This window comes from Pelodiscus sinensis, chromosome 1 (genome assembly GCF_052426305.1).
Source record: "Pelodiscus sinensis isolate ZL-2025 chromosome 1, ASM5242630v1, whole genome shotgun sequence".
NCBI lineage: Eukaryota > Metazoa > Chordata > Testudines > Trionychidae > Pelodiscus > Pelodiscus sinensis.
In genome coordinates, this window is record NC_143052.1 from 273,766,458 (window position 1) to 273,788,742 (window position 22,285).

A 22,285-nucleotide genomic window follows, 5' to 3' on the forward strand; every position below is an offset into this window, starting at 1 on the left:
GCACCATAGCAGTATGTTGGCCTTCATGCACATGTGAGGCTCAACTCACTTCCTGCAAGTTAGTTCAGTGGGAGTTGTTGCCATTAGAAAGGAAATATTGATCACACTAAAATTTGACCCAAGAATTGATCCATGAATCAGAGCTGATCACTATCCATCCCATGCCACACTAGAGGTTTTGTTACTTAAGACTGTATGACTTTGTGTGTGGCACTGGCGGCACTCTACCCTGGCAAGCCCCTTTAAAAGATGGCTACATCTGCAGAATTTCCTGACAGACTAGCTCTATCAGAGCCTATTAGGACACTCTGAAGCCAGTGCAGAGACACAGGGCCCCAGTATGGATGGCCCTATGTCTTTTGGGAACACACACAGTGAACCACTGTATCTTCCAGGAAAATTTGGTAAGAGATGCTTTACATTTTCATTCCCTCAGGGGTATCTCTCAATACACAAGCATTAAGGGGATAATTCTAACTAGATACTTAAAATGCAAAGTTACAAATCTCTACAGGAGTCAAACATATTGCCGCATTTTGTCCAACATCTCACAGAGTAACAAATCCTTCTAGCAAAATGAATAAGGAAACAAAATATAAAAAGGTAACTTGTGTGCTGCAGTGTACATCTCTGAGATAAAAATGGAGTATTAGGACTAGTAATTACAGCGGCTGTGCTGAATAATAATCTAAGAGTTTCTTTGAAATGTGGTCACAAATTCCATCCAAAAGACTTTTCCTGCAATTAAGTTACATTTACTGACTCAAAACTCCTTAAAAGCAGCATTAACTCAAAGACTTCAATTATTCATGGTCAAACAAAGTTGATTCTATTGCTTCAGTCAAAGCAGTATTCTTTTTTACAGTGGTTATTTCTGTAGTATCTTCAAAAAGAACACAATCTATGCAAACATGTAGAGGTTCTAAGTAAATTGCTATTTCCATAATAAATCCTAGTTTCCTGTATTTCATACTTCAACCATATAAAAATGCAGTGATGAAACTTGAGTGTTTTTTCCACTGTTCTCCTTCCTTACAAAAAGCAAGCTGGTAAAATTAACAGTTTCAGTAACATTTAGATCTAATTCTGCAACTTTTTTGTGTGTGAATTTTGTGAGCAAAAATGGCTTAATTTAAAAAGGAACCTGTAGGCATTTAATGCTATATGATAATCTCCATGGGGAGGGGGAAACTTTTGGGGTGAAGAATGCCTAGGGAACTCTGCAAAATGAACCTTGTGGAGTTTCCTTCTCATGCTTCCAGCAGATGATTTAAGGGTGCTCTGGTACAGACAAATGATGTGGACTTCCATATTGATGGACTGTAAGGATCCACTAGGAACTTTGCCCCATTCTCATCACAAGCAACCTCTACAGTTCCCTGTTGCTCCTGCCCTGCTATAAATCTACACTACCATCCATAAGTTAGGGATGTGAAAGGTTAACCAGTTATCTGATTAAGTGGTTCCAGTTAACTGGAAACTAGTGGGGGCTGGAACAGCTCCCCATCTACTGCTGTGGGCAGAAAGGCTGCTTCAGCCCCACAGGGGGCTCTCTGTGGACAGGGGCTGCTCTAGCATCTGGAGCAAGCCTCAATTTGTGGGGATCCGAGGCCTGCCATGCTCAGGTGCTGTTCCAGCAGGGGCTGGAAACCCCCTCTTGGCCCCTTCTTTCTCCCCCATCCCTGTGTGAGCAGGGCCTCCAAGGGAAGAGGCCAAGCAAAGGTGGGGCCACAGGGAAAAGTGGTTGTTGAAACCACAGTCAAGGGACCAGGGTATTCAAAAAATTAATGTAGCCTTCCGGTGCTAACTGACCCCTATTTTTTCAGTGGGTGCTTGAACCCTAAAGCACTTATGGAATCAGAACCTATGCTACCATCTATCTCTGGCATGACTTTCCTTCAGTTAGCACCTTTTACTTTTATTGATTGTTTTCCAGCTTCAATACCTCCTGTGCAATCACCTTATTAAGCTGTGGAAGTATGCATTTTAAAGGTCAAGCATTTCCAATAAATCCTCAATTTAAGAAGGGGATAATGTTGCCTAAAGGCAAGAAGCAAAACGTACTCTTCCTAAGGTGCCTGTTACATTTTCAAAGGTCACAGTGGGGTTACAGTTCTTTTATACTATAAAGTTCCAGCTCCCATTATATTGACGTGTACATTAACAGGGGAACATTCTTCCCTCAACAGACCCCTTCTTATAAGAATGATACCCAAAAAGTGTACGAGGATGTCGTTTACTGCTTCCCCCGGTTTCTAAAACTCTGCTGACTAGTGGTTGATTTTTAGACATGGAAATGAAACAAATAGTTCCCGAAAGGGCAGAAAAGAACTAGCATAAAAGGTTAGTATCTGTTTCCAAGCTCCATCTGGTACCATCCTCATTGCTACTACAAAGGTGCAGCAGCTGAGGAAAGCATACCAGAAGCAAATGAAATCTATCCATTTTGCTGAGTTTGGACAGGCTTAGCAGTGAAATGGGGTTTTCGGCTATATGCAAAATAGAAGTAGCCATGCTGATCCCAAGATACCAGCGAGCCAAGGTGGGTAAAAATGTATTTTATTGGAATAACTCCTGCTAGTTGGTGCAATAAAAGATATTACTTCACCTTGTTGCTTCTTTTTTGCTGGCATTAGAGATGTATTAAAAAGTTACGGATGCTACAAAAAACCCTGAAAATGGAAGATAGCAACTTTATTTCAAATCATGTTACTTAGCTTTATTCATTTTCTCCAAAGTTTATCAGTGTTTGTTACTGAATGCATTGTGACTCTCAAGTGAGAGCTTTCAAATGCACATCTTGAAACAACATGGCTGCTTTGAACTAAAGATGCCTGTGAAGTACAACTATTATATTCAATAAACAAACCTGAAGTGTTAGACATCTTATAAAAAGCAGATTCCTATTTTCAGATTTGTTCTTGGCCCAGATCTTGTCCTTTCCTGATGGCTGATTTCACCTTAGCTAATTAGTCTTTGGCAAAAGGTAGAAAAGTGAGAGAGCACTTGCACCATAAAGAGATATTGTAGCATGCTCTAAACTTCATCTCTTTCCTCCCTTCATATTTCCAACAGAATTGCCAAACCTACAAACTGATATCTCTGAAAATTTAATCACTTAAGACATCAGCTAGCAAACATAAAATGGGATAATGCAGATTTTTTTCCTTGACTTTCTTTGTGAAAAAGAAGAATTGAAAATGGGTAGGGGGTACCTGGTTATAGAATATTCAGATGCATACCAGATCCCTATAGGTTTCATTGGTTTGAATAGTTTCATAACAAGATCACCTGCAGTGGGGAAATGCAGAGACTGTTTCATGACAAAGAATCTTGGGAAAAATTGTCTGACAATTATGTTTGTGAGAAATAATGTCACTGAAAATAACATACAGGTAATACCAGTGAATCTTGTCATTATTTAAAAGGCAAAAGGGTTCATTAATTTTTTCTGTAGGGCATTTTGTATTTGAATTGTTGTATTCAAGTGACATTTAGCTTTCACATAATAAGCTAGGATGGTCTCCTCCTAGATAATTAGCTTAAGTCTTCATGTGGGTTAATTAGACATGAGAATTGCAAATTGAATTTCTAGAAGGGTCTCTCCAAACTGAAAAATGTACAAGTAAGTCACATGAGCCAGGAAGACCGAAGCTGTGATGTTGATGCTTCTGAACTTCAAGACTCAAAGAGCTGGTTAGAAATTTTGCAGTGATACATTTTTCCATAGGAAAATGCTGATTTTTCTAAATCAAAATGTGTCATGGTAATGTGTCTATTCTGTTGAAATTTCAAAAAAAAACAGCCAAATTTTCTGGTAGCTCACCTATTCACCTGGCATGGAGCTGAGATTATAGAGTGTCTGGATTCCGGCTCCCAGAGAACATATTTCATTTTGGAAACACTGAAGTGTTCCCAGAGAAGGAACATTTTGGTGTTTCAGAAATAAAATATTTCAGACATCCAATTCAGTGAAACTATCAAGATCAAGATTTAAAAAGTAGAGTGGAGGTAACTTGTGTAATAGTCCAACCAAATGTACTGCTAAAACCATAGGACTGGTTATGTTTTATCATATAAAAGATGTTAAAATACTATTTTTGTACATCATGCATTTCTTGTGTGTACTGGCTCTGGCTAGACAAACATGCTAAAATGTTAAAAAAATACTTTGAAATATTATGGAAGTTGCAGAACCCAACTGAGAAATTTCCAAATAAAATCACTCATATCCTTAGTGATATAATTTTTAGAATTCCAGGTAAAAATAAGACAAAGTACCTCAGATAATTTGGAAACATCCATTATAAAACCCTGTACCATACTCAATGTGAATATTAAATAAATTAATCCTTATCACAACTCAGCCCCCAATCAGTGGCATACAAGTAGCATAAGAAGATGCAAGAATATTGGTATGAGAAACCACTATTTGGTTTTTCTCTCTCATTCATAGTAGTAAATTTCTAATCCTGGCACATTACTTAAACCTTTCATAAACATAACACAGGACTGTCTGATCTTCAAAATATATATCACATATGCAGTATTTTCTCCTGTATGTGCCCAGTGTAATAAAGATTAAATAAAACTCCTTTATTTTTATATCTACTCATATTTATGAAGTAAAATTAAAGTTTATTATCTTGCTAGGAATTGTCTTAATTAATTTTAACTAGGGCTGTCAAACGATTAAAAAATTTCATCACGTGCACCTCCCCTTTGAAACTAATTGGGCAGCGCTGCATGGAGCCCAGGATCAGCTAGTCCTCAGCTGACCCCAGGCTCCATGCAGCACTGCCCCTTTGAAGCGCTGGGGAAGCATTTCCAAGGGGCAGCACAAGGTGGAGCCTGAGGTCTGCTGGAGACAGCAGCCCCAGCGCCTCAAAAGGGCAGCACATTAGGAGCCAGGGGCGGCACTTTAAAGGGGCTGTGCAACGTGGAGCTGGGGATCAGCTGGGCACTCCAGCTGATCCTTGGTAGGGAAGTTAAAGACCAGTCAACTATCTGATAAGCAAATGCTTATTGGATAGTCAATTGACTATTGGATAGTCAATCGACTCATGGCATTTGAGCTGACCCTGGGCTCCATGCATGCCCCTTTAAAACGCTGCCTCTGGAGTTTCAAAGGGTCAGCTGCCATGGAATCCAGGGTCAGCTGGGGACTGCCCAGCTGATCTTGGGCTTTGCATGGCAGCGGAACCTGGGGTCAGCTGGGGGCTCCCAGTGGCAGAAGAACCTAGGGTCAGCTGGGGACTCCCAGTGGCAGAAGAACCTAGGGTCAGCTGGGGACTCCCAGGCTGACCCCGGGTTCTGGAGAAATTCTTCCTAGAGCCTGGGATCAGCTGGAGAGTCCCCATGTAACCTGGGGCTCCACTGCCCCTTTGAAACACGTGGAAGCGGTGTTTCTAAGGGGCAGCCGCTGCAAAGCTGACCATAGGCTCAGCTGTGAGGAGGCTGTTCCTTTGAAATGCTGCCTCTGTGCATTTCAAATGGGCAATGGACCCCGGGGTCAGCTGGGGAGTCCCCAACTGATCCCAGGCTTTGTGTTGCACTACCCCTCTGAAGCGCCGCAGCAGCACTTCAAAGGGGCAGTGCAACATTAATGGCTGTGATTAATGTTAAACATTTAACGCGTTAATCCTGGACTGCACTAATTGCAGGCATTAATGCATGTCAATTGACCGCCCTAATTTTAACTAAGGACATAATTTCAGATGTGCAATGAGCAATCTCAATCTCATTGAACACAGTGTTCTAAAGAGACAGTGACAAAGCAGTAATGAACTTGACCATGATTCCATTACTAATTAGAAGGAATTGAGACCCAAAGGAAGCAAAAATAAGGGGAATTGACTTTTTTTCAAATGGGTGCATGGAAAATGCAGGAAGAACTGAAAGGGTAGGTGAACAAAAGGAGTCAGCATCCTGATGCAAATCAACGCTTTGGAAAAACAAGTAGTTACTGTTTGATGCCCAATGTCTAAATATATAAGGCGTAGTAAAGCTTCATCTTAAAATATAATTTGAGACTATTTTAATTCACATAAAATAAAGGATGCATTATGCTTCATGTGAAATATTTTTGTCATGTATAAAATAATATTCACAATCAGAAGTTCCTAATTTACATAATAAAATATGACCATGTCTACACTGGAGAAATCTGCTGTAGTGTAACTGTGTAGTGCAATCCCCTACTGTGTTGATGGAAAGTGGGGCTTACTTTGGGTCTAATTTAATTTGTAAATCTTTGGAATAAACACTATCTTGGTGCAGAAGATTAAAGAGTCCAGTATTTTCTCATTTTCATCAATCTTCATGCTGTGACAAATTTTAGCAGCGATTTTATATTTATTTCCAGATCATTGATAAAAATGTTGAACAGCATCAGGCCTAGTACTGATCCTTCCAAAACCCCACTAGAAACTCTGCCCCCCAAATTTGATGGTCCCCCATTGACGACTGGTGTTTGAGATTTGTGAGATATTTTTACTGAGTTTTTATGTGAAACAAAGGGCATGAGCAGAGTCTAGGTCAAGGGTGGGCAATAATTTGTAATGGGGGGCCCCCTCCAAGATTTTGGCAAGTGGTCAAGGGCCTCATTTCTACTGAGGGAGTATGGGGTCCGGTAGAGTGGTTGGATGCAGGAGGGAGCTTGGGGTAGGAGATGGCTGCAGCAGGGGATGTGTAGTGTGAAAGGGAGTTTGGGTGAAGGAGAGGGTTGTGATCTGGGGCAGAGGCTTGGGGTACAGAGTCCAGGAGGAAGTATGGGTGCAGGAGGTGATTCTAGCCTGAAGGAGGGGCTCTAGAGGGGGATGCAGTGTCTGGGAGGGAGTTGTGACCTGGGTGAAGGAAGTGCAGAGAGTTTGGATGATGACCTGGAACAGGAGAATGGGGTGGAGGATCAAAGAGAGAGTGCACATTCTAGAGAGGATTCTGGCCTGGGGGAGGGGTGTATCGGGTGTACGTGTGCATGGTCTGGGAGGGAGATGTGACCTGGAGGAAAGGGTTTCAGAGAGTTTGGGTGGTGGCCTGGGGCAGGTAGTGGCGGGGGAGAGAAGATGGTGTGCAGAGGCAGCTCTGGCTGGGAGGCGCATTACCCATGCAGCTCCCAGTCAGAAGCCTTGCAGGAACTTGAAGACTGCAGTCTTAAGCTGCTCCAAGTGGCTCTGCTCTGAGCAGGGTGAAGGAGTGGAGGGAGGGGGAAGGAAGAGATTTCAGTGGCTGCCCCTGCCACCAGCAAAATCTCTCAGCTGTTATTGGTTGGAAACTGGCCAATGGGATCCGAGAGATTTTGCTGAAGGGTGGGACAGAGCTCAAAGCCTCCCTCCTGGTTCCCAGAATAGAGCAGCCACATTTAAAGCAGTTGCCACTGTGCTGTGGTTAAGGATCCCAGTAAGGCAGCCGCAAGCCGGATCTGGTGGCTTGGTGGGCCAGATCTGGCCCACTGGCAGCCTCTTGCCCATCCTGGTCTAGCTTAACAGACCCAAACAATCAGGGCTAATAAGAAAGATTCTTGCCATCTGATGCTTTTTCTTAGGATGTTTCTTAAATATGTAAGCGTCTAGAAGCCAGAATAGTTAGAAGAATGTGGCATGAAACACTGTAGCCAAGAAAAACGATACTAAAAGCTGAAATTTCCATTAATGAGCACTCTGAATAAAATGTCCTTTATTAGACAAAATTATAAACACGAAGAGCATATTTATATTTAGTATTTTGAATTAAAACATATTGATGATAAAATCATCACATGAAGTACAGCCATATTTTTTCATTATATGTTTAATAGTTATGTTACAATTCATAAACACAATATGTGTCTAAAATTAAATAAACCACTTGTTTATTTGTGTGGTGTTAAGAACATGATTATGAATACAATTTTTTTCTTCACATAATAAACTTCAAAACTGATTACTTATATTGAAAATCCCTGGAAAAATGTCATGGTGCTTTTCTTTGCTTCAGCTTCCTGTACCACTCAGGTACCTCTCTATTTGTCTGTGAAACAAAGAACGTTTTGGTTATGAGACGACATGAAATGCAGGAGAAATGTGCAATCCACATAACACAGTCTTCTTTTCCCTTCATTCACAGTGCAACTGATTGCTCGGCTTAAACTAAAACTAATTAAAATGTGAAAGGTTTGTATTACACAAAAATACTCTCAAGTTCTCTAAGATAATAAACAAAATAGTATATCATTAACCAGATTACTAAATTAAGATTCAAAATGTTTATCAAAATTAAAATGATCTATAAATTGCATAACTAAAGGAATATCACTGTAAATTATGTTACATATATTTCTGTGGGCACCTAGGACAAAGAGGTGTGCTACAATATGCCAACATCCTAAGCATAAAACAAAAACATGCAAGAACAGAGGTTCTTCAATTTACTTGTAGCACAGACCATAACTTAATTATGGGATACTACCTCTGGATCACTTTCCCTTACATTCACAGTTTTGTAGACTACTTGTCACACATTCATGACTGCATAAAATTCCTGTAGCAATTACAGCAGGGGTGGGTAACCTCTGGCAAACTGGTCAGAGGTGGTTCATCAGCACTGGCTGCTAGGAGGCTGCCAGACTGTTTGTTTACCTGAGCATCTGCAGGCAAGGGGCCCTGCAGCTCCTTGTAGCTACGGTTCTTCCGTTCTACCTATTAGGAGCTGCGGGAAGCAGCAGTGTGGCTGCTCTGCTTCTCACAGCTCCCATTGGCTGGGAATGGTGAACAATAGCCACTGGGAGCTGCAGGACTACATGCCTGAAGATGCTCAGGTAAGCAAACTGTTGGGCAGCACACCAATAGCTAACCCAGAAGAAATGTGTGCAGCCCATAGGCTGGAGGTTCTTCACCGATTTAATTACAGCAACCTTTTAAATGGAAAAATAACGGTAAGTGAGGGAAAGAAGTCTTAATGGAATTGGCAGGGAATTCCCCTAAAATCAGTACAGACCTTTCACAGGATAGAAATATCCTGCTTACTGCCTCCCAATTCCCCAGGCTCCAAGGCAGTACATTTTGAACAAGTGATAAGTCACCTCCCATACTTGGAACCCCTCAATTCCCCCCCCTCCAATCCTGGACCTCTCATGGACTCCAAAGCCCTCATCCCTGCCTCCACCCTGGAGCCTGCATCCCAAGCCAGAGCCCTCACCCCTCCCACATCCCAGCCCCATGAGCCAGCCTAGTGAAAATGAGCAAGTGAGTGAGGGTAGGGAGAGAGAATGATAGAGGGAGGGGAGATGGAGTGAGCAGAAGGTGATGCTTCAGAGAAAGGACATGAGTGGGGCCTTGGAGGAGAAGGGTTAGGGCAAAGGTGTTCATTTTTGTATGACAGAAGGCTCTCTAATCTAAATTCCAGTGTCAAGAGCAAGTGGGAGCTGTAATTTCAGGGAAAGACCAGCTTTGACTCTGTAAGCCCCAAGCTCAGTGGAGGGAAAAATGCTCAGTACACATAGAATCTTCAGAAATTTTAGCTACAAAACTAAGAAATCTCTATTGAGCTTGTGCAAACAGATGTTTCAAAGTCTTCCATCTTGGCCAAATTTGAGTGGATATTCACGGGGAGAACAAGGCATAACCCTGATACAAACCCCACCTCTTCCATTTCCAAATTTGAAATCCCCACTCTAAAGTTTGAGGGCACTATAGCTTCTCAAAAAAAGGTTACCAGAATTTTTTCAAATGACAAATTATTTCCTTAGCCTCATTCTCAGAAACTTCTTAACCATTTAGCATTCAATTTTCCAAAAACCAGCCTGAAGCAGACCACCAGCATAGAATGTGTCAGCACCTAAAGGTATGAATTTAAAGTTATAAAGCAACCAAAAACAAGGTCATATAATGGGAAGTGTCAAACTACCTCAGTATTAGGCAGAGTGGCTAGCCTATATATATATTATGTAAATATCAATTCTGATATATATGTTTGAATGTTATTGGATATATTAGAATTCTGTTTTGTTATCCATTTTAATACAACTTTACTAACTGGTTTTTTTTTGGAGATCTGTTTTCTGTGCCCTTCAATATCAAGAAGTGTCTAGAAGGCTAGATTCATTAGTAGTGTGACACCAGTATAGGGATTTAGCTTCCTGTAGCCTTCTACTACTACAGCAGACAGACAAAAGCTTTCAACTGGCATGCTGCACTGTCTTGAACTAACACAGGATGAATAAAAATCCTGTGAGATCATCTTGTCAAAGAAGCAGACTTCTAGAAGTAATTTTTTTTTTAACACACGCACCCAGATACGAACACTTTGTTTTATTAAATGCGAGAAAAAGTGCTCTAAACAAAATGTGTAGGCCACTTATTTTAATTACTGTACTTACAAATAATGTTGGTTTGGGTATAAATACATTTTCTTCTTCGTGTTCTGCAGGAAGCTTCACAGAAGGGTTTGATTTGTTTTTTGTAATTAAGCTTCTTACATCACTATGAGATGGAGACGAATCTTCCCCATAGCGTTTACCATGCAGAGTAATAAGAATCTGTTTCATTACTGCCAGTTCCTGTAAAACATAAGAAATAAATGAGAGCAATTCTATATTTTCAATAAAACTAAAAATAGCAAAATCCACTAAAATGAGTTGTTAATGCTTTTATATTTACAAAATCAAAATATCTAAACAGACATATAGGCAGATCAGTAACTTTATAACAAGCCCAAATATTTACTTCCATTTATTAGTCTGATTACTTTCTAGAAACTACTTTTCTAAAGAGAGTAATAAAATAAAAAGGCATGGAAGACTTATACAAATAAAATTTCATAATGTCTACATGCTGTAAAAGAAAAAGGATTTAAAATGCATTAAAGATCCCACTATCCTTTTTTCCCCATTTAGGCAGTCATTTATTTTCAACGTTTATTTTAAAGATTTGTTTGTAAAATGAGAGAGCTTACAGAATCCAGTTTGAGTGACTTTGATAAATAGTGTCCTGAGGGCTAGGGTATGTCTCTCATAAATGCAGATCTAAATTTATGTCTTTACCCCAATAAAAATCAATCAATTGATAAGACAGGCATAGGAGAAACTGCAGCAAAAAGGAAGAAAAGCACCAGACCTATGGAATGAAAAAGTAAATACTGAAATGGAAAGAAAGATGAAATGTGGGAAGAGAAAGGGATGTGGTGGCCAGAAGGGAGCTCATAGCCTACAAAATGCTAATAATTTGCTTAACAAACAATTTGATAGACTTAGAAAACCTCAATAGATATGTTCAAGACCATTAATAAAATGGCAGAACAAAATCATAATTCCTTGCTGACTTGAATATGCCATGCTCCTCTAATGTCACTGCATCTCCCTGTTGTTGTCATTATTTTCTTCATTTTTAATAGATGGTATTACAAAATATGTTGCATAATCCTTCCTCCCCACTTCCCGCCCCCACTCCTCATACTGGTATTTCAAACTCTGTCTTGTAACTATTTGTGAATTACTACAGCTGACCAAAACAGCTGAGTGCAATTTTCATTTAAAGAGAAGTTCAAAACGTTAAGGTTTTGATTGTCTTCAATAATATTTCAGCATTAATTAATGCAATCTTGTCTCTAACCAAAACAGTTTAACTGTTTACACTTTAGTGCCAAACACAACAAATGGAACATATAGTTATTGTATGTTACATATTATCTATTTCTTAATATTAACCAAAATACATGTGATTCATACTCTATTTACTTTACAGTATTCAATAGAATCACAGTATTCAAACGTCTTGTCATCTAACTCCTGACACAGTTGCTTTTAATAGCTCCACAACAATACACACTTTATAAATAGTTTTAAAAAAAAATGGAAATAGGCATGCTTTGTTGAAGACTATTTAGTTAATAAACTGACACCAGAATAATTTGATTATATGATGGAAACACAACATAAGATACACCAAAGAGCTTCATCAAGTGTACAAATTGTTCTTAGGTCTCAGTCATTTCATATTTGCGTAATTTAGCCATGTGTAGTGGCATGTTAAAACAGCTCAACTGCTGAGCAGCTGTTTAAAAGGACTGCATAGTTGATGCCAACATGTTACTGAAAGTTGTAAACTCTGCAAAGATGCTGCCAAAATGATACATAGACAGAATTTCTTGATGAAAATAACTCAGGCAAGTATATTAAATATACATGCTCTGTGACTGGAAATTAAGTCACATGTAAGACGTGGTGTTATATCTTTATTGAGCTAAATTTTGCATCAGACTATATGGACCAAACAAAGCTGTAATTATGAACTATGCATTCAAAAAACAAGGCAAAGACTAAGAATTCTCATATTGATTTGATGAAGAGGCTAGTTACAGATGCATAAACCAGGCCCAACCCTGAAGTTACAATACCAAATTAAGCAGCCTGTAGGGAACTTAGGCTGGGACCTTCACAGATGGAGGGATAGAGTGGAAGAAGTGGTGGAGTTCTTGAGGAAGGAGGTGGCACCACAGCCCAGTTGCCTGGCAAAGCCTTCCCTGGCCTATTATACCCACAGCCCATGAAATTGTTCCTGTGGTGGGGAGCCCAGTGTCTCTGCAACAAAGCACCAGTGCTCAAAGTACACTATTGCTGCTTCAGCTCCCCATTGCCCTGAGGAAACAGTGTAGCATAAAACTCTAAATTTACTGATTCCTCCGTGGAGATACTAGGCTCTTCCAGCATTGCAGCATTGGCTCTTGGACACACTGACAAGAAAACGCTGGGTGAGTTGAGCATCTCTCAGTCAAACCACTAATGCTTAAAGGACTCCACCCAACATTTCTACAGATAGCAATTCAATGGAAGCCAAGATAGTGATTGCATGGGGAGAACGTCAGGTGCTTATGCCTCAAAGCAGATTCAAGGAACTACTCCCCACCCTATGCTGCCTGCACAGCTCCAATCCCACTCTCCAAAAACTCTACATTTAAACCTCTTCTTGCCCAAATCTCTCACATGCACTATCACCCACATTAAATTACCTTATCTCTACTCTGCCTCCTCACACATCCCTCCCTGTTAATCCCTCTACTCTGTACCAGGTAGCAGCACTGAGGGAGAAAGAGCAGGTATATGGTAGGAGGGGACATAGGGAGGCAGAACTGTATTAGGGCTGTAAGCAGTAAAGAAGTGGAGTTTGTTCTAGGGGGGCATTGAGTGGTAGAGGTGAATGGAACTTTAAAAGCTGAATATATTAGGGAAACAAAGGGAATTAAATTTTGCAGGATCTAAGGGTTGAATGACTGATTTCCTTACATTTCATGCTTTACACTAGTGGATGATGCATATGCAGTCTAGCACCCTTAATTAAAAAATAATCAAGGTATTTTTTGTGTGGAACACACATAAAAACATAGTTTTAAAAATTGTGTACCTAAATTAGGAAGAAGTTACTCTGTGCAGTAGCAATGGTTCTTTGAGATCTTTGCATCCTGAAGGTGTCAAAGCGTTCCTGTCCCAGAGATTGGAGATTTGGGTGCCGTTGGTACCTCTTGAAGTGTATGCTTGACTTGACCCTTTCGGTTCCTTCTCTAATGCAGAGCCTGACAGTAAGAATTCCAAAGTAAAAGGGAGGAGAGCGGGCAGTGGAGTGCCCACGGGGGAGGACACATCTCCAAGAACCATCATTACTGCACAAAGTGAGTAATTTTTTCTTTGTGTAGCGTCCCTGTATGTGATTAACTTTAGGGGTCTATAGAGTAGTGTTCCACTGTAGATGGTAGGAGCTGCAGTTTCATGAGCAGTAGTTGAGAGCATGACACAGCACCTTGGGTGATGGCATAGTGTTTAGCAAACGTGCTCAGATGCTTTTACCTTTAAACAGTTACAATGAACACATTTCTGGGGAATCCAAGTCTCTTCCAGGCAGCAGACACTAGATGCATGGATGTCAGAGATCAGCATCACCTTGCAGTAAGAGTTGCATCTCTTAAAATTGGGTGAGCCTGGCATTATGTTTATTAATTTTTCCTGAACTGGGAAAGGAGATGAAAAAAGTATAGAAAATGTTTAAAGAAAACTCTATTCCTACTGCTAAGCTGAAGCAAAAATAACAGGCTAAATAAAGTGCAATTAAATCAGCTAAGATATATAACCACTATGTAAATTATAATCTTTTCAAGAGATTTTGAGAAGGCAGAACTGTCACTGAACTCCCTATGCAGCTAAGGACAATTGAGAAGAAACTGCAAAAGGTCAGACTGTGCTTGCATCACCAGAAGTGCCATTGGCACCTCTTGACAGTTACTGTACATTGCATGCCCTGACCAAGCACTGCTACCTAAAAACTTCCCTGTCCAGCACAGGGTCATACCAACATTGAAAGTGGAACACCCCCAGAGATACTGTGCAAAGAATAAAAGCATGTTTTTCTTTTTACATCATTAAGTTACTAGCATTATGGATGCCTACATCTTTAAAAACCTCAACTGAAATAATTCATTGTTACTGAAAATTTTATTCCAGAATATAATTAGGGCTTGATGCTGCAGCTGCTATATGTCAGTAACTGCAATTATCTTCAACAGGTACTTTGTGTAAATATCATTTGTAAGTTGGCAGAAGGAACTAAAATATCATTTGTAAGTTGGCAGAAGTGAAAAGGTGTGTGTGAATTAAAAAAGGCAAAATACAAATAATACTATTTGAATGCTCAAATTTCAGGAGACTATAGTTATCATAATCTCTGATCAAGACAAGTGAAAATAAGATGCAACATATTGAATTAAAAAACCCCACAATGTTTATAATGGATAACTGACAGAGTACTTTAAAGTATGGAGAATGTTCAGTCCAGACAATTGATTACAGAGGACAAAATCTGTTTTTTCCCAACTAAATAAATTATCTTTAATTATGGTGGTTCATTTATGGATGTCTGAGTACAATTATGGAAGAGAAAAGAACAGCTGCAAAAATGGAAGGGTGGCACTTCATTTTTAAAATGTAAAATATGACTTCATTTAATAGATTTGTTTATTTGTATTTATGAACACCATAAAAGGATGATTATCAATGAGCTCTGTGTGTCCTCGACTTAATGGTTATATGCACATATCAAATCTGCTTCTTACATTTCTCAAATTAAGCAGCCATGGACATTCAAGGTTAGTAAGATGTTGAAGTCTGATATTCCTACAACTGAGCAAAATTAAAAAGGTTTTCCAGATGTAGAAATACAATTAAAGTGGTAAAAAGGAATGTTGTCCTATCAATTAATAACCACTAAAAAGTCTGAAAATTTGTTCACTTTAAACTAGGACTGTCAAGTGAGAAGGTAGTTACTCAAGTGCAGTAACTGATGTTCTTCAAATGATTGTCGTTGTGGGTGCTCCACTGTAGGGGTACGTTTAGCCTACAGGCTTTTGTCGACAGAGGCTTTGTCGACAGATACTGTTGATAAAGCCTCTGTCGACAAACAGCGTCTAAGACTACATCCAGTTCTGTTGACAAAGCAAGCCGCTTTGTTGACATGAAAGTGTATACGCAAAGGACAGTGTAGATGCAATAACGCCCTCTGTCGACAGAACTCTGTCGACAAAAGGCGTTATTCCTCGTAGAATGTCATGCATTTATACCGCCATCGACAAAACTGCTGAGTTCTGTCGACGTTATGTCAACAGAACTCAGCGGTAGTATAGACGCAGGTATAGTTTTGTTGACAAAAGTCTACTTTTGTCGACAAAACCCTGTAGTTTAGACATACCCTAGGTGTTTAGGTGCAGAAGATTTACAGCAGCAGTGCTATCAGTGGTGGCGCATGCACAGTGCCATCTCATGGCATTACAAGTATTCAACCAGCACATGCCATCAACCATCCCTCAGTTCCTTATGTACAGCCATAGGCTTAGTGCTGCCATCTGGGGTACTGCTGCTGTAAATCTCCGTCTATAAATGCATGACATCAAAACATCTACAGTGGAACACCCTTAGGGACACTCCTTGAAGAATAAAAAGTTAATTGTGATTAATTGTGCAGTTAACCAATAACAGAATATCATTTATTTAAATATTTTGGATGTCTTCTACATTGTCCAATATATTGATTTCAATTACATCATCAAATACCAAGTATACAGGGTTCACTTTATTTTCATTACAATATTTAAAAATATGATTAAATGATAAGATAAGTGGTTAAAAGATATGAATAAATGGTTAGTTTTCAGAATGGAGAAAGATAATTAGTGGTGTCCAACAGGAGTCTGTTTTGGGGCCAATCCTATTTAACATATCTTACATGATCTGGAGAATGGGATAAACAGTGAGGTGGCAAAATTTATAGATGATACTAAACTGCTCAAGATATTTAAGACTAAAGCATACTGTGAAGAGTTTTAAAAGGATCTCACAAAACTAGGTGACAAGGCAACAAAATGGCAAATGAAATTCATTGTTGATAAATGCAAAGTAATGCATGCTAGAAAAGAATCCCAACTATCAGTATAAAATAATCAGGACTAAATTAGCTACTAACATGAGAGAGAGAGAGAGAGAGAGAGAGAGAGAGAGATCTAGGCGTTATTGTGGATAGCTCCCTGAATCTGATAGCTTTCTTTGATAGGATTACAAGTCTTGTGGATAAGGGAGAAGCGGAGGACGTGGTATATGTAGACTTTAGTAAGGCATTTCATACCGTCTCGCATGATATTCTTATTAAGAACCGAGGCAAATACAACTTAGATGAGGCTACTATAAGGTGGGTGCATAACTGGCTGGATAACTGTTCTCGGAGAGTAGTTATTGACCGTTCACAATCCTGATGGAAAAGCATAACAAGTGGGCTTCTGTAAGGGTCTGTTTTGGGACTGGTTCTGTTCAACGTCTTCATCAATTATTTAGATATCGGCATAGAAAGTACGCTTATTAAGTCTGCAGATGATATGAAGCTGGGAGGGGTTGCAGCAACTGCTTTGGAGGATAGGGTCATAATTCAAAATGATCTGGACAAACTGGAGAAATGGTTTGAGGTAAACAGGATGAAGTTTAATAAGGACAAATGCAAAGTACTCCACTTAGGAAGGAGCAATCCGTTTCACAGAATGGGAAGCAACTGTCTAGGGAGGAGTACTGCAGAAAAGGATGTAGGGGTCATAGTGGACCACAAGCTAAATATGAGTCAACAGTGTAACGCTGTTGCAAAAAAAGCAAACATGATTCTGGGATGCATCAACAGGTGTGTTGTGTGCAAGATACGAGAAGTGTCCTTTTGCCTCATACAGGTATTGTAGTGTAATCTCTGTATCATGAAAGTGCAACTTACAAATTCAACTTCTTTTATTACATAACACAAAAACAAAGCAATGTAAAATTTTAGCGCTTATGAGTCCACTTCAGTCCTATTTCTTGTTCAGCCAATCACTAAGAAAGCGAGTTTGCTTACATTTACAGGAGATAATGCTGCCCATTTCTTATTCACAACATCACCTGAAAGTGAAAACAGATACTCAGATGGCATTGTTGTAGCCAGCATTGTAAGGTATTTATATGCTAAATGTTTGCATACCCCTTCATTCTTTGGCCATCATTCTTGAGGACATGTTTCCATGCTGATGACACTTGTTAAAAAAAATGTGTTAAATAAATTTGTCACTAAACTCTATGCGGGAGAATTATATGCCTTCTCTTCTGTTCTATTTCTTCTGTCTTTTACAGTGCAAATAAGAACATAAGAATGGATCATACTGGGTCATCTAGAACAGTATCCTGCACGTTGAATGGATGTTTTCATAGAATCATATCATAGAATCTTAGAACACTAGAACTGGAAGGGACCTCAAGAGGTCAACGAGTCCAGTCTCTTGGCAGGACCCAGTACCGTCTAGACAATCCCTGATAGATGTCTATCTAACCTGCTCTTAAATATCTCTAGAGATGGAGATTCCACAATCTCCCTAGGCAACTTATTTCAGTGTTTCACCACCCTGACAAGTTAGGAAGGTTTTCCTAATGTCCAACCTATACCTCCCTTGCTGCAGTTTAAGCCAATTGCTTCTTTTCCTATCCTCAGAGGCCAAGGAGAACAATTTTTCTCCCTCCTTGTGACACCCTTTTATATACCTGAAAACCACTACCATGTCCCCTCTCAGTCTTCTCCTTTCCAAACTAAACTAGCCCAATTCTTTCAGTCTTCCTTCAAAGGTTATGTTCCCTAGACTTTTAATCATTCTTGTCGCTCTTCTCTGGACCTTTTCCAGTTTTTACACATCTTTCTTGAAATGTGGTGCCCAGAACTAGACACAATACTCCAACTGAGACTTAATCAGTACAGAATAGAGCAGAAGAATGACTTAAGGATGGCCATACTGGGTCAGACCAAGGTCCATCTAACCCAGTATTCTGTCTTCCAAATATGGCCCATGTCAGATGTCCCAAAGAGAGTGAACAGAACAGGTGATCTCTCTCCTGTCTCCATTTCCAGCCTCTGACAAACAGAGGGTAGGGACACTATTCCTACCCATTCCTACCCATCCTGGCTAATAGCCATAGATGGACCTGTCCTCCATGAATTTATCTAGTTCTTTTTTGAACCCTGTTGACTAGTATAAGTTTTTTTTAAACTAACAATTGATGGGGTGAAAACCATGACTAACTTTCTAAAAGAGTAGTCTCCAAACTTTTAAAGGATAAGATCACTTTTTGAATTGAAGTGCAATCCAGGATCTACCTCCAACCCAAATACCTTTGCCCCACCTTCTTCATGCCCTCATGCCCCTTCTCCAAGGCCCTGCTCCTGCTCACTCCATCATCTCTTCCTCCCCCATTCTCCCTCCCTTTCATCAGGCAGGGGCAAAGGGTTGGGGCACAGGCATTGGTCTTGGGCTAAAGGATATGCAGTGAAAAAAGGATTTTCAGCTGAGCCTGAGGCAGGGAGTAGGGTAAAGAATGGGGTTCAGGGTAAGGCTTTGTAAGGGAGTTTGGGTCTAGGAGGGCTGAGGGCTAAGACAGGGGTTTGGAGTGCAGGAGAAGGTACATGATGGATAGGGATTCAGGCTCCAGCTGGACACTGCTTACCACAGGTGGCTCCTGTGTGGTGGTGCAGTGAGGCTAAAAGCAGGCTCACCCCTGCCCTGGCCCCGCACCACTCCCCAGAGCAGCCAGTAAACTTCCTCCATCCCAAACCTTGTTGTGCACTCCACACCCATTCTGTGGAGACAGAATACAGGGTGGGAGAGGGAAACAGCTCCAAGGCAAAGGGCAGGAGGTACACAGCAGAGAGGGGAGGGGCAGCTGAAGTGCTGCACTTGACAGCGTCATGTCCAAACCGGTCAAGATCACCTGTCAGAGGCTCCAAGATCTACCAGTAGATCCCAGTCTACTGGTTGGTGACCACTGTTCTAAAACTACTTAACACTATAATAACAACTAACAACTAACAATATCTATGAACTATAGTTAAGCTATCCCAGAGCACTCCTCGATTCCGACTGAACCAGGAGCGGTTAAGAAGGAACTGAGGTGACTGTTGAGGGCACGCACTGGCACACTTAATGCAGTGTGATTGGTGCTGTGCATGTGCACTGGCTCTCAGGAGGAGTACTGCTGCCAAAAAGTTCCGATTAGAAATGCAGAGGTGTTGAAACACCTACGGTGCCGTGCCGACAGGGACACTCCTTGAAGAAGAACTTTTCCTTATTCACCTTTTCCACACCAGTCATGATGAGAGGACCACATCTGTACATAGTATTCAAGATGTGGGTGTACCATGGTTTTATATAGAGGCAATAAAATATTCTCGGTCTTATTCTCTGTCCCCTTTTTAATGATTCCTAACATTTTGTTTTCTTTTTTGACTGCTGCACATTGAGTGGATGTTTTTAGAGAACTATCCACAATGACTCCAAGATCTCGCTCTTGAGTAGTTATATGGTCAGTAGCACTGATGGGTTTTCTGGTGCGAAAGGGACTCCTAGATTGGTAGACTGGATCCACGACGTCAATGATTCTTTTATGTATCTGGCATGGTTAATGAGATGCTTATGGGTTGTCTGAATGGGTTGAACACGATTGACAGCCCTGTTTGCAGGCAGTGCATGTGGAGATGTGGGTGTTTCATCATGAAAGTGAATGCCGCCATATGCCCCAAGAGCTGTAAGCACTCGAGGGCAATGGTTTATGGGCTGCTGTATATTGTGGCTAATTAAATGTGTATGTTGTGGAGCCTGTCTGACAGAAGTGGTGCTCAAGCTATTATGGAGACTAGATACACCCCAATGAACTGGAACTTTTGTTTTGGCTTTATGGTTAGTTTTGTAGGGTTTATTTAAAGGCTCAGGTTGTGGAAGCAATGGATCATTGCTTGTGTGAAGCAGATGGCTTCTTGCTGCATGTGTGCCTTGAGAAAACAAACGGTTGTCTAGGAAAGGAAATATAATTATGCCTTGTTTTTTCATGTGTGTTATTATAATTGAAATATTCTGGAGAAAACATGAGGGGCTGTAGATAGGCCAAAGGGCAGCACTTGGTATTGGGAGTGGTCTTCTACTGTGACCTGAGAAAATGCCTGTAGGAGGGGTTTATTGTCACATGAAAATATGTGTCTTGGAGGTCAAAGGCTGAAAACTAGTCCCCCGTTGCAATGCTGGTGTAACAGCTGTGAGTTACCATCCAAAATCTTCCTTTCTTTACAAATTTGTTCAGTCTGCAGTGATCAAGGATGGAGTGCCAGCCCCTAGTTTGGTTTTGGGTTAAAAAATAGAGGGCATAAGCCCTTTTCCTGCTGTGCTGTGTGGGAATAGCTTCCACTGCTCCCAACAAGAGATGTTCTACCTCCCAATGCAAGTGTAACTTGTGAGGGGGGTCCCTGAAAATGGACAGGGTAGGGGTTGGGTGGAGAATATGTAGTATGGAAGGGGATAGTATATTCAGAGAGGATAACCTCTCATGACCATCTGTTGATAGATGTGTCTGCCTAGTTGTTGTACAAGGAGCATAGGTGATTTCCAAAAAGAGTAGGATGGTAGTATCCAGCCTTGAAACTGATGGGAGGTCTTCAAATATGACCAAGATTTTGTATTTACTTATTGGGTCTGGGCCACCAATGTGGAAGGTTGGCATCAGTGCTGTTAGTTTTACAGATGTCAATGCAACCCAACACAATATGACTAAACAGTAGTCAAAACTGAAAAAAAACTGAATATAATTAAATATAATATAATTATTTGTAATACTGTACTGCCAAAAGTCTTATGCTTAAATTCCTGAAATCCTCTCTTTTTTAAAAATTTAACCTGTTTCTGAAAAAAAGTACATTTCAAATGTACATGCCAGTTTGCTCTTGTAATCAAAATCAGTGAGTTTAACTGCCTGTATTTTGTGGTAAAAAAGCATTTTAATGTTACATAAAAAGAATTCATATTGTATTTATATGAAGTGACATTATTACAAACCTTACTGCCCTTTTAGGATCTTAAAAACAGTAATTGCTAGGTAGCAAGAAATATTCAGTATGCAATTATTTAATATATAACACAGCAAATGAAAAGATAGTTCTTGAAGAATTTGTATGAAAAGTGTTATTCAGAACAGTACATCAAGAAATGAAAATACACATTTGTTAAATCCTTCATCTGCCTAAATTCAGTAGCATTTTGTATTCAAGTTTAATTAAAGCCTGACATCACTGAAGAGATAACAAAATGACAAATACTGCTGCTTAAGAGCATATTTTTCCTCTGTAAAATATGAACTGGAAACTTCTTTACAATCATTTAGCAATGTAAATGTCACTTGTTTCTCTAAGCTTTAAGATGAGAATAGCTCCAGGGCTTACTTATAATGCAGAAATGTCCCCTTATTCTACTGAGAAAAACATGAAGAACATTAATAGGAACTAAAATCTCAGAACACAAACGTAGCATAAGAAATATGATAATTACTCTGTGGCTTAACATTTAAAAAGATCACTGTACACCAGCAATTTTTTTTTAAAGACTGAACAAGTTACAGCATATAGAGGAGGAATTCACTTTGGAAACACAAATAAGTTTGAAATTACTATGTGTGATATTTTAAATTAAAAAAAAAAGGAAAAAAGGATTGGAACAGGGCTGGATATAATTTATTTGAGGCTCCTGTTCCCAATCCTTTCTTCCCAGGTTCCTTCAGATACCTCTCCAGCTCCCTTCTCCTGAAATTTCTCTTTTCTGAAATTCAATGTTGTCCTGCCCCTGCTAACGTGTGCCCCTACTAGCACCAAAGGTTTTCTGAGCCCTCCTGTCACAACTTATATGTCCTCTTCTTCAGATGGAACCTGCTACCAGTGGCATATTAGCCACTGGGCCGTGG

General features: G+C 40.1%; 1 protein-coding gene across 5 annotated transcripts in view; it reads right to left on the reverse strand.

The window, feature by feature from the left end:
• Nucleotides 1-7,640: 7,640 nt before the first annotated feature.
• The window catches only part of PIBF1 (progesterone immunomodulatory binding factor 1), a 146,336-nt gene continuing 131,691 nt past the window's right edge, over nt 7,641-22,285 (reverse strand). For all 5 annotated transcript variants that reach the window (XM_075918902.2, XM_075918899.2, XM_075918900.2 and 2 more), the window contains 2 exons: nt 10,355-10,534; nt 7,641-8,007 (listed from right to left, as the gene is read on the reverse strand). In XM_075918902.2, coding sequence (XP_075775017.1) covers nt 7,951-8,007; nt 10,355-10,534 — 237 coding nt within the window. In that variant the 3' untranslated portion in view covers nt 7,641-7,950. The remainder of the gene's footprint in view (nt 8,008-10,354; nt 10,535-22,285) is intronic.